The sequence below is a fragment of the Mercenaria mercenaria genome, chromosome 3 (assembly GCF_021730395.1).
Source record: "Mercenaria mercenaria strain notata chromosome 3, MADL_Memer_1, whole genome shotgun sequence".
In the NCBI taxonomy this organism is placed as follows: domain Eukaryota; kingdom Metazoa; phylum Mollusca; class Bivalvia; order Venerida; family Veneridae; genus Mercenaria; species Mercenaria mercenaria.
In genome coordinates this window covers 92,148,516-92,161,093 of record NC_069363.1, presented here as the reverse complement: position 1 = coordinate 92,161,093, position 12,578 = coordinate 92,148,516, and the positions used below count along the sequence as shown (strand labels likewise).

At 35.2% G+C, this 12,578-nt stretch overlaps 1 protein-coding gene across 1 annotated transcript in view; it reads right to left on the bottom strand.

Annotated features, from left to right (window-relative positions):
• Positions 1-11,820, bottom strand: part of LOC128555971 (uncharacterized) — an 81,881-nt gene extending 70,061 nt beyond the window's left edge. Inside the window, exons 1-2 of the mRNA XM_053539834.1 lie at positions 11,622-11,820; positions 3,294-3,359 (exon numbers count right to left, since the gene is read on the bottom strand). Of these exons, the coding sequence (XP_053395809.1) occupies positions 3,294-3,359; positions 11,622-11,820 (265 nt within the window). The remainder of the gene's footprint in view (positions 1-3,293; positions 3,360-11,621) is intronic.
• Positions 11,821-12,578: the final 758 nt, after the last annotated feature.

Below are 12,578 nucleotides of genomic sequence, written 5' to 3'. Positions count from 1 at the left end.
AGAATATATAGATAATTAAATAAACTTGTGTATTTTGATCTAATGTCATAGCAGTAAACAATATTCAAAATTAAAGGACGCTGGTATTGGATTTTCATTATTTAGTAAAAATTAAGGACTACTGGAAAATATTAACATCTCTTAAAGTTTTTTTTTTAGTCAGAATGAAGAATTTAAATGGGTATTGAGAACACTGACAATTTTCAGTATTTGTTTAAACAACATTACCTGATTACTGCAAATGAGTGTCACGCGCAAACCCAAGGTCTCTTTCTCAATTAAATTATTAACTTAAATATGCGGAATATTCAGGAGTGCCAGGCACTGTCCTCCAGATCTTTTGCCAACTAATAATAGAGTTTTTAGATATCTGAAAATTAATGCTATATTTCTTAAGAACTTTATAACTGACAGACTGTATGTTACGGAAACACATGAGAATTATTTATTTTCACTAAATTTTACAATGAAGTCTAAAATCGTTTGTAACACTTTACTTGAGGTAGAATCCCTCGTTATAAATATCTATATTCAACGCACATTACCCTTACCCTGCTAAATTTCTACAATGAACTTACCCATCATTTCAATTATGACATTACCATTACCCGTTAAAAGGGGTGCTTAACAAAAAATATTGAATTGAATGGCGAACAGTGCAGATCTTGATCAGACTGCACCGATGTGCAAGCTAATCATGCATGATCTACACTGGTCGGAAAGGCAGAACCAATCAATCGCATACAGCATCATAAGGGTTGAACACTAACTCCTCCATAGCACTATTGGTAGCAACAGCAGAAAAATTTTCTGTTGCCACGGCGGTCTGGCTTCGATTCCCGGCGCAGTCATCTTTTTTTCCTTGATTTGGCATTTTAAATATTTATGAAAGGCAACATATAGGTCGGGTGTTTAGAATTTGTAATATTTTATATGTATTATATCAATGTCATACACAGTTCACATATCTTACTTTTAGCAATTGAAATAAGTTCTTATCAGAAATTCTTATCATTTTCATTTTTAAAAGAAATGTGTTTACCATATATTAACTATTCATGCATTTCAAGCTTAAGAGTAAGTCTTTTTTATATATATATTAACAATTGTTTTATAGCAAAATTATCTTTATAAATCATTTCTGTTGTACTCAGATAAAAAATTTGTTTCAATTTATTACTTTTGTTAATAATATTTTATTATCATACTAACAACAATAAAACCTACTAAAATGGAAAATAAAACTGTTTTTAAAAAGAAAATGTTTATCTATTTTTACTTATGTATATAAACAAATAATTTTCTATTGCAAACTCATATAAGAGAAATGTGTTTCTCCTTATCATAAGCAATCTAAAGATCATTATCTAATCATGCTTAACTACCATGCTGGTTTTTCTCTGCCACAGAGCGAGATGCATGTAATTATAATTTATCTATTAATGATGCATGCCCTTGATGTTACCTGGCTCAAAAAGAGCGATATTTCGGGCAGATTCGTAGCAGTGTTAAGTCCTTATTAGATTAATATTTACTTTATTGTTTTATACAATTATATAAATACCCCAGAGTATAACACAGCACCGCCTTGAGGGTGCAGACGCTTCATTTTTTTGTCTCTGTATAATATAAGTCCAAAAGGGGGCCATAAATTTTTGCAAAAAACAGGTTGGAGTTATGGTTCTTGCTGTACAGAGTCAGCTTTTGATGGCCCCTTGCGAAATGGTCAAAAAGCTGCGAACATGCTGCGAACATGCCGCAAACATACCTATTCGCGGGATATTCGCTGCTTAACCAGATCATGCCGCGATTGATTTGATAATAGTTCGCGGAAGACCAATGATCACGGCATGTTCGCGAGAAGAACTTAGAAGATTATAATCTTTTGGTAAACTGTTAATGAAGAGCTTTTATATTAACTAAGAGCAGGTAATTGTAGATCTCAATTAATTTGTAACATTATCTGTAAGATCACAGTATGAGTCTGATAAGTTAATTACAACCAGATATTCTGGACATGTTTAGAAGGAAATCTGGGGTGCATTATGGACAGTTTTCATAAGTGATTCTTGGAGAATGATAGGAATATACGAGGGGTGTTCCAAAAGTTAATGTCACTTGCATCGGTTCTCCTATACTGCAAATGTTCTGATCATTTTTAACTTGCTCTGCCCTTCAAAATACTCTCCGTCAGCCTGAATACACCTTTTGAGCCGGTCAATCCTCTTTTGGAAGCATTGTTCATACTCTTCTATGGGAAACACCCATCAGATACTGATAAACTGCAGATCCAAGGGCATTTCTCGATTTGTATCTCTTTCCAGACAGATGATATTTAAGTTTGGGAAACAGAAAATAGTCGCAGGGGGGCCAGGTCTGGCGAAAGCGGAGGGTGTGGAAGGACGGTAACCTCGGACTCCAAAAACTCGGTCACAATGCGTGCCTTGTGAGCGGGTGCATTATCATGCAAAAGTCGGAGGTATTAAGTCCTGTTTTGGGCGGCGACTTTTGTAGTAGTTCTTCAATTTTCTTAGAACAACTTTTTTTTATAGAATTTTCCTATGGCCGTACTGCCTTTTGGTACCGGAATTTGAATGATTGGACCCTTATGAGTGAAAAAAATACATACAAACCTTCTTCACGTTGGTATCGTTTGGCAATACTTAGGCGTCTCACATTTTTGGTGACCCAAATTCGGTTGGAATACTTTCAAAATAATAAACCCAGGTTCCATTACCAGTAACTATATTATCAAAAACCTTTTTGCTGTATTTTATGTACATGTTCAGAGTTTTTTTTGCCATTGTTACAGGGGTCCTCTTTTGTTAACAAATGGGGTATCCTTTGCATTTATTTTTCTAAGTTTTAGTGTTTTCTTCAAAATTCCATGAACTCGTGCTAACGACAAGTTTGTCAGTCGGGCCAATTGCCTTACGGTGAATCGGGCATCCTTTTTTAGCAAATTGAGGATTTTTTCGATGTAACCTTTCGACATAGTTGTTGCAGGACGATCTGTGCGAGCAGCATCTTTGAGTTGCTGCTGTCCGGTCCTAAATTTAGCTACCACCTACAAATAGTCCTATGAGACATTTGACCTTCCCCATAAATGTCGCAAAACCTCAGGGTGAATATCTACAAGCTTCATGCCGAGTAGCGACCTACCTTTTATGTAGGCCCTAATTTCAAGCCCATTTTCAGCTCTTTTCCCCGTCATTTTGTGTAAAGTGTAATGAATACGCTATAAAGCAATGTACACTGTACCAAAGTCAGTGAACGTGTGAGCGCGATTTTACCTATGTTACGATTCAGTGATCGTTCTGTCGACACGAGGTGGTTTTGTGTAACATGACACGATTTCCCTGAAATAAAACACAAATGACATTATTTTTGGAACACCCTCGTATTCTTTTTTATGGTAATTTAAGTCAGAAAATTTATGTTTAGTATCTATACTCATATATCTCAATAAACATATGGAATTTTGAAAATAAAACAGGTATGTTTAAACTTTTGCAGATCTCAAGCTTACAGAAGAGTATTACTGACCCCTCTTTACTTAATATATATCTTTCAGAAAACAACATTTTTTATTACTATAAGACGAGTAATATGATCCGGTTATATTTTGCATTAATATATACACACACATTGTAAATTGTTATCAATATATAAATAAAAAGACGATTTCAGTTATGTTATGACATAATTTTTCAATGAATATTGAATTATATGCTGGATGATAAATTTTCGAATGAAAATTTGTACGATTTATATGACATATATCTAAAACTGAGAAAAACTGAGTTTATTTATCTCCAGTTTGGGCATGCAGAACCCAACACCCAGGTTCCTGGCCTAACGATCAAAGTCACAGTGAAGGTCATTATCATTTTCCTCAGTTTTTCATGTGTGGGCTAGCAAACCAGCACAAATGGAGGGTTTTTGAACTTTCTGGGTACACATGATCACCATATTTTAACGTCATGCAGAACTCATAACCCGGGTGTCTGGCATAAATTCAAGCTCATCATTGTTAATTTCTACATTATTTCATTTCAAGACTATGAATTCTACACCAAGGAGGGATTTTGAAAACACTTGACACAAGTGATAATCATACTTGAGGTCATGCAGAAGCCATTAACTGGGTATCTACCTTAAATCACGGTAATACCACAGTCACAAAATACGGCGCGGATAGCTACGTCTAGCCAGGATAGAAACGTAGTAATCCGTTTTCGATCCGTACCTGAGTCGTATGGATTGGTACTGGTTGATACGGACTGATACGGATTACTACTTTAAGGTACGGCTCAGGTACGGATCGATACGGATTACTACGTTTTTATCTGCGGCTAGACGTTTGCTATCCGCGCTGTATGTGTGACTGGGGTATAACTGAGCTCATTACAACCAGAGGCCAACTTCACATTACATATGCTTTGTTGACTAAGAAGGCATTCACAAAATAATATCCTTTTTACGGGGGCCCCATTTCATCGAAATTACATGTTGCCTCTGAAATAACAAAAATGGCTTATTTCAAGCTTGTGGACACTGTAGCAGGTTCATGATTTAATTTATATCAAAATTTGTGACGTCTAAGTTTGGCTAAAGATCTCGGCTCCTTTCAAAATCTGATCTTTTCCAAAACCGGTCAGATTGTTAAATTATTGTCCAAGTTATATGTATGCGATATTGCGAAAATAGTTAATTTGAAGTTTGTTTGCAAAGTAGCACAGTCAGTTATCAATTGACTTACTAGTACATCAAACTAGATCGGCAAAAGATCTTGGCTCCTTAGAAAAACTGAGCAGATCGGATGAAAATTTACGGCAAAGTAATGTGCATTTTTACTAAGACATAAACCGCTCACATATTCATTTTAGATAGTTTATGTGATAGAAAATACTTTGAAAATTATTCTGCAATAAATATATTCTCATAACATCAAACGTGTTATGAGAATCGTTTCTCTAAAAAAACTGACAGTTTTTATAAATAATATATATAACTACAAAGAAATACAAATGTACAAACATGTAATAAAAATAATGTAAATAAACTCTCAAAAATTTAGAAATACATCAATATAATATTTAAGTGTTGACGAATTTATCTACCATCACTGTACATTGCGGGGTCAGTATACTCTTCCGTACAAGCTGTATCAGATTATCTAAAAAGAAATATAAAACTAGCTTATTTTTACAATTTCTAAGCTTCATTTATAAGTCTGATAATTAACATGTAAAACTATGACAGATTTGTAGTGATGCATATAACTTATAAGCAGTGTGAAGAAAAAACATTGGGATGAAATGAATACATGCACTCAGACACTGTTATTGAATGACAATTAACAGTTAAAATTCAAACATATTTTATCATTATAACTCAAAATGCTCTAAATATGATATGAAAAAGTTCAGACATTGACATTTCGAATTTGTTACAACCTCAGTGTTCAAGTTTATTCAATAAATTAATAATATCCCTGATTCCTATTAATTTATTGTTTTTGTACTTCTGTATCATGCTTTTTTGTACACAATCTCTGTAGTGATGGTTTTCAGCTAGTTCGCGGCATGTTTACAGCAAATAGTTTGCGGGAAGATCACAGCAACAAGTTCGCGGGATGATCGCTGCAACTTGTTCGCAGGAAGTTCACAGCTACTTGTTTGCGGCAAAAATAATTTGCATGTGAAAAGTGAACACCAAACAAACCTTCCGCAAACAGTTATACCAATTGTATCAAAAGTGTTTGCGGCATGTTCGCTGGATATTCGCAGCATGATCGCAGCAAGTGTTCGCAGCAAACTATAATATTTCCGTAAGGGGGTGAACAAGTGTTGCAAGTTTGAAAGCAACAGCTTTGATATTTTAGGAGAAAAGCTGACCTAAACATAAAACTTAACCAGGCAACCCCGACGCTGATGCCAATGCCGACGCAGACGCCAACGCGACAATAATTATTTTTTTCCCCAAAAAAAATCGGATGAGCTAAAAATGCCGAGTGTTTATAATTTTTAGTTTTACATTTGCATTTGAAAGATAATGGAATATCTAAGTTAAACAAGAGCTGACAAATGTCCCAGAAGCGTGCCCCAGAATGCTACAGTTGTCTGCGCATGATAAATTAACTCATTATGGGGAACATTTGTGCCAAGTAATTTTAAAATCCCTAGATAAATGGCAGTTAGGGACAAAACAAGTAACAGACCATGTTAACTTTGACTTCTAAGTGTGACCTTAACCTTGAAGATAGGGCTCTGCGTATGACACATCATTTCGTTATAGGAAACATTTATACCAAGTAATTTCAAAATCCCTTGATGAATGACAGAGTTATGGACCAGACAAGAAACAGACCATGTTATCTTTTAACCTCTAAGTGTGATCTTGACCTTAGTGCTAGGGGTCTGGATCTTGTGCATTACATGTTGTCTCATTATGGGGAACATTTATGCCAAGTAATTTCAAAATCCTTTGATGAATGGCAGAGTTATGAACCGGACATAAAACAGACCCTGTTTACCTTTGACTTCTAAGTGTGACCTTGACCTTGGAGCTATGGGTCTGAGTCTTATGCATTACACATCATTTCATTATGGTAAACATTTATTCAAGTTATTTCAAAATTCATGGATGGCAGAGTTATGGACTGGACACGAAACAGACCCTTTGACCCCTAAATGTGATACTGACCTTGGAGCTAGGGGTCTGAGTCTTGCCCATGACATGTCATCTCATTATGGTGAGCATTTATGCCAAGTTATTTCAAAATCCCTTTATGGATGGCAGAGTTAAAACCCGGACAAGAATACTCGGACACACGGACGGACACTATCAAAGCTGAGTGTAGACAGGCCCCTAGCTACGTTGAGGCAAGTGAGGCAGTTGCCTCGGTTAAAATTTGGCATGCAATGAAAAAAGTAATTAAGTACATGTATTTCAATTAAGAATACAAATGGTACCAATTCAAGTTCAAGTTCAAAAACATACGGAAATGATATATTACACTCATTCAGAATGACTTAAAGTGTGAAGATGAAAACGAAACTGTCATATTTCAGTGTGCTTCTAAATGAAAAACTCTTCCCACACTTTCAGAAACTAGATGGTTATCGAGATTTGACTCCATAAGCACACTTTATGTGCACATCTACAATGCTCTGAGTGATATTATGGACGAATCGTCAGGTCAGTCAGCCCATGATGCTTCAAGTTTTTTTTTCAAGTTCATTTTTACCGCATGTTTGATGCAGTATATTTTGGCATTTGTAAGACCATTATCGGTGAATTTACAAGCAAAGGATTGTGACCTGTTAAGAGCTCATACCGAAGCACGTAATGTTACAGATATCCTAGCAGCTATGCGCAAAGAATCTGCTTCCTTTGAAAAACTTTATGAATGGTCAGTGAAAATTGCTACACATATGAGCATAACACCTGGAAAACCAAGAATTGTCGGTAGGCAGAGGCATCGGGCAAAGGCAGGTGATAACACTTCTGTCCCGGACCACTTCAGGATTAACTATTTCTACCCGTTTTTAGATCACGTGATACTGCACCTTTCTTCTCGATTTCCAGAGCAACTTGGGGATGTTTTACAGGGAACTTATCTACTACCCGGAAATCATGACAAATTAACTGATTCCTCAATTGACAAAATAAAACAAACATTTGAAAATGATCTTCCGATGAAATGATAAGGTGGAAACGGTATAATGAAAACATTATGAAACCTATATCTCTTTAAGATGGATTTGACAGATGTGACCAAAGCTATTTCCCTAACATTTGTACCATATTCCAGTTAATTTTAAGTTTACCTGTCGGCTCATGTTCGTGTGAACGTAGCTTTGATGTGGTAGATGCCTTAAACCATTTTCTAAAAACGCATTAATGTTCTTTTTCAGTTCAGCGTTTTACCATCTTTTGCTTTTAACTAGTTTTTAGGCCTAGGCCAAGATTAACAGATGTATTTCAGGTTTAACCAATTTGTATTTATAAACTTGATTTGCTAATGTTGTAACTCTTTTAATAGGTACATTTTTATTATGTTATTAAATATACTATTGTTATTTATGTCGGTCAATAGCTATACATAGCTAATGTTGTCTGTATATTAATACCGACTTTAAATAACATTTGTATCTTGTATCTTGTATCTTTAGTGCTCTCCATAGGCTAAAAACATGGACCAGTTCGTCGATGAAAAGTATTCGCTTGAATGGGTTAGCACTAATGTACATCAACAAAGACATTGACCTGGACAAAAATGAAATATTAAGACTTTGGAGCTCATCGGGGAACAGAAGAATTTCTTTGCCTTTGCATCCTGAATAATACGAAAAATTTAGTAGACAGTTGTTGATACATGAACTGTAGTTCAATAAAGCTAGTTTTACATTGTTACATGTCCCAATATACCTTATTTCCGAATTATCTTCTGTCATTTTATCATAAAAACATAAAAAATCAATAAAAAACTACATTAAAAACACCAAATTTAAAGTAGTAAAACATGGTCGCTGGACCCTCCAGAATGCACCATAGACGACATAAAGAAAAATATTCCAGGGGCAGCATGCTCCCGGACCCCCCTAGACTGCCTCGGTTAAAATTTGCCTCTGGCTACGGGCCTGGTAGAGAACCCCAAATTTGTATTAGGTGGTCATTCCATTGTTTGAAAACAGTAGAATGACCACTTAGAGACAAAAAAGACTTACGTGGTTTATATCAGTTCTAAATATAGAAAATACAACGGATTTGTACTGGTACTGATGATAAACCCGGACAGGTGATAAAGTCGACCACCTTTGAAATATTTGATTGCAATCGGTTATTTATATAATTGAACACACCATCTAATAGTTTCCACTTACAACACCAACTGGTGTAAATAAAAACAAAATTGGTAAATATTCTGTATAAGTAAATGACTTATATTTATCTGTATAACAAATATTTATCCAAAATTACTGGGGAAGAGGGTGTTTTTTTTGCACATGCTCACTGTCGCCACATGAAGGCCTGACATTGGGTCTCTTTTCATTACTTGATCAGGAATATTAATGACTGTTGCAGCTTTTGGGGAAAGTTTCAATATAATACTACGAAGAAAGTTTTGTAAATGACAAAGTGGTCGAATTTATCATCAGTCAACCTTTGTACAGTGCCCATTTTACAAATCCTTTTCAGGGCCTCACTTTGTGTGAGTTTGTTAACTCAATATCAATTTGAATTATGTAAAGTTTTCAGCAAATGTTAAGCTTTATTTTGATACCGACCATTGATTACAAATTGCATAAATAAAAAAGTTACAGGTAAAAAAACTCATTTTCTGTTCGGGTTTATCATCATTACCAGTACACAAACACGATCTCTTCTATTTCGAAAGGTGGATAATCCTAAGAGGAAGTTGCAGATAATGGGGATGCTACAGTAGACGATTAAGCAAATGGTGCAGTTTCCAGCAAGGGACACAACTTCTAATGTAGTTCAATCTCCCACATTGCATCGAACGGAAGTCTGTAACATATCACAGGTGCACCAACTCTGTATTTAGTCACAGCCTTTTGGCTTGGGGAAGCCGTAGCTCCAAGCCTATGTATTGTTTGTTTTTTTTGGTACCCAAGTGTGTACTAGTAGTATGAGGTCACAATAGCCTAAATAGTTTTCCCTATATATTCTATATAAAACTGATCTTTTTCAAAGAGCTACCAAACATAGCTAGACCCATTTCAGAGAACAAATCCTTACCTCATTTTAAAGAGTTATGATAAAACTGATATAAAATGACGAGAAAAGTAGGGATCATGTATCTTCTAAGAGAGATTTCTCTGGTCACATTTACTTACTGTAAACTGACATCAAAATCACACTGCTGTGACCTGGAAGTACTACTCTTACTAAAATTGAGCTTGACTTCACCAAATACAACCTGCTCTCCCATTTTTCCTACCAAAATGTCAACAATACATCCACAATGAAATTTAAACAAAAACTAGCCTCAATTTAGACCTCTGTTGCCATGCCAAGTGAAAAATTAGTGTTCAAATACCTGGCAGCCATTACGCGACTAGACCAGATGGCTCCCACGCTCAGGTTCCTTTAGATTAGTTAGGCCTATGATACGGAAAGCAGGGAAGCTGCCGCAAACCGAGATCAATATGTTACGAATTCAGTGATTGGTTGCAGGAACAAGTGACGTAAAATGCACAATGTGGATTGGAAGTTTTCCGATTGCAGTTGCTCTTTTGTTTACCTATTATTAAATGAATATAACTATAAAACGTAAGTCTGCACGATAAACTGACAACTTCTCAATTTTGACGTTTACATTATGCATGATTAAGTTTACATTTATCCATTGTAGTAATTGTTAAAAAGATTTAACGGGCAATTCATTACTTTATCATGACATCACATTATATTAAGGCCAATCAGAGAGCTGCATTTTCGAGTACCTGCCAGTTTTCACTTGGGTATGAGGTCACAACCAGTTAAATTGTTTTCCCTACATATTCTACATAAAACTGACATTTTTTGAAGGGCTACCAGACATAGCTAGACCCATTTCAGAGAACAAACCCTTACCTCATTTTAAAGAGTTATGATAAAACTGATATAAAATGAAGAGAAAAGTAGGGATCATGTATCTTATAAGAGAGATTTCTCTGGTCACATTTGCTTACTGTAAACTGACATCAAAATCACACTGCTGTGACCTGGAAGTACTACTCATACTACAATTGAGATTCACTTCACCAAATACAACCTGCTCTCATATTTTTCCTTCCAAAATGTCACAAATACATCCACAATGAAATTTAAACAGAAACTAGCTTCAATTGAGACCTCTGTTGCCATGCCAAGTGAAAAATTAGTGTTCAAATACCTGGCAGCCGTTAGGCATACAGACACTAAAAAGAAAAATGGCGCGAAAATGGCGGATACAAATAGTCCTCAGTTTTTTTTTTGCTCTGTAGAGCTATTTTCCTTATTTTCTTTGCAATTGTTTTGCTAAAATCACATGACAGATCTATGCTTGACATGTAGGTAGCATTTCATAATGAAATAAAAACATTTCAAAAAATTTCATGGAAACGTAGATCATACACCACCAGTATAATTTGGGGTCTCATTTTTTAGCTGATTTTGCAGTTTGTGTGTTTGACTGAAATTATTTTTCTTGCATCAAACATGATCCCCACTTTTCTTTTGATTTTTAGTTAGTACTGACAATATTCTTCAAGAAAATGTAAGTTACAGAAATTTAAAATGGGTCCTGATGTGTGCTGCGGTCATTGGAATTTGGTCAATTTTATATAGAATAAAGAACAACAACTATTTAGTGTGTTATAACCATTACACAACCAGACCAGATGGCTCCCACGCTGGTTCCTATAGTTTTATTAGGCCTATAACGAAGTATATTTACAATAAACATATAGTAACTTTAAAAATATATATCACACTATTTTAGAAATCAAATTAAGATTTTTCACTGCACATGCCGCAGACGATGCTACAAACTACAAAACTTTGAAGTTTCATTGAAATATCATATCGATTTAATACCTTTATTAAAAAATGTTTTTTTTTTTAAAAACGAGATCCATCTATATTTGCTTTATGAGTCTTTTTAGTTTTTTTCTCTTTCTTGATCACGCGTTCCCCCGGTGGAGTTAATGAGGCTCTGGCCACTTTAGGAGGTATGGACTCATCATCTTTTGTTTCTCCAGATCCTGTATACTTGAACTGCTGCATACGCTGATATTTTTCGTAGGGAACCAAAATAAACTTTTCCATTATAGCAATACGGGTTCTAGATACACAAACGCAATTTTCACTAAGATGTAGATCACTCGTGGCTTATGTTGGATGGCTTCTCTCTTTTGATTGAATCCAATTTTTCTGTTTCCCAGTAGATGAATAAAACGTGTCTGTCGCTTAAGCCTATTTTTGAGTCGGCTAAACGCTATCAAGCGTTTGACGAGTCCTTGCTATCGCACGATTTCTCTTTCTTAAATGGCCTCACAACACAGCGAAGTGATGTAGTTCCATTGGATTGTCTCTAATTTTAAAGAGTTCATTGATCGAATGAAGTTCATTTATGTCAATCCTATTTGCTATGACCAATATACGATGTAATCTGTCATATTTATGACTTGTAATTGTGCAATACTCGAATAAAGCCACGTATTTTCTTCCGCGGTAACTCATTAAGTATAAACACGCATAACGATTCTGCGGGATTTGGTAATACATTTGCGCATATGATTATGGTGACGAATTTTATGCCCTTTTGTCACAAAATAGCAAATATGATGTTCACAAATTCAAATAAAAACTGCATATTAACTTATTAGCCAAATTATCCATTTGTTACCCTGTCCGTTTCAAAAAATAATCTTTAAAATCATTGAGCAAATAACAAATTTATTGTGCTGTGCATTTTATGAATTGCGCAGACTTACAAAGCTTGCGTAACATCCAGCGAAAGACAAAATATAGTTCCAGAACATACTGCTAGTATTTTATTGAGTGGGTACCTCTGAAAGCATTGG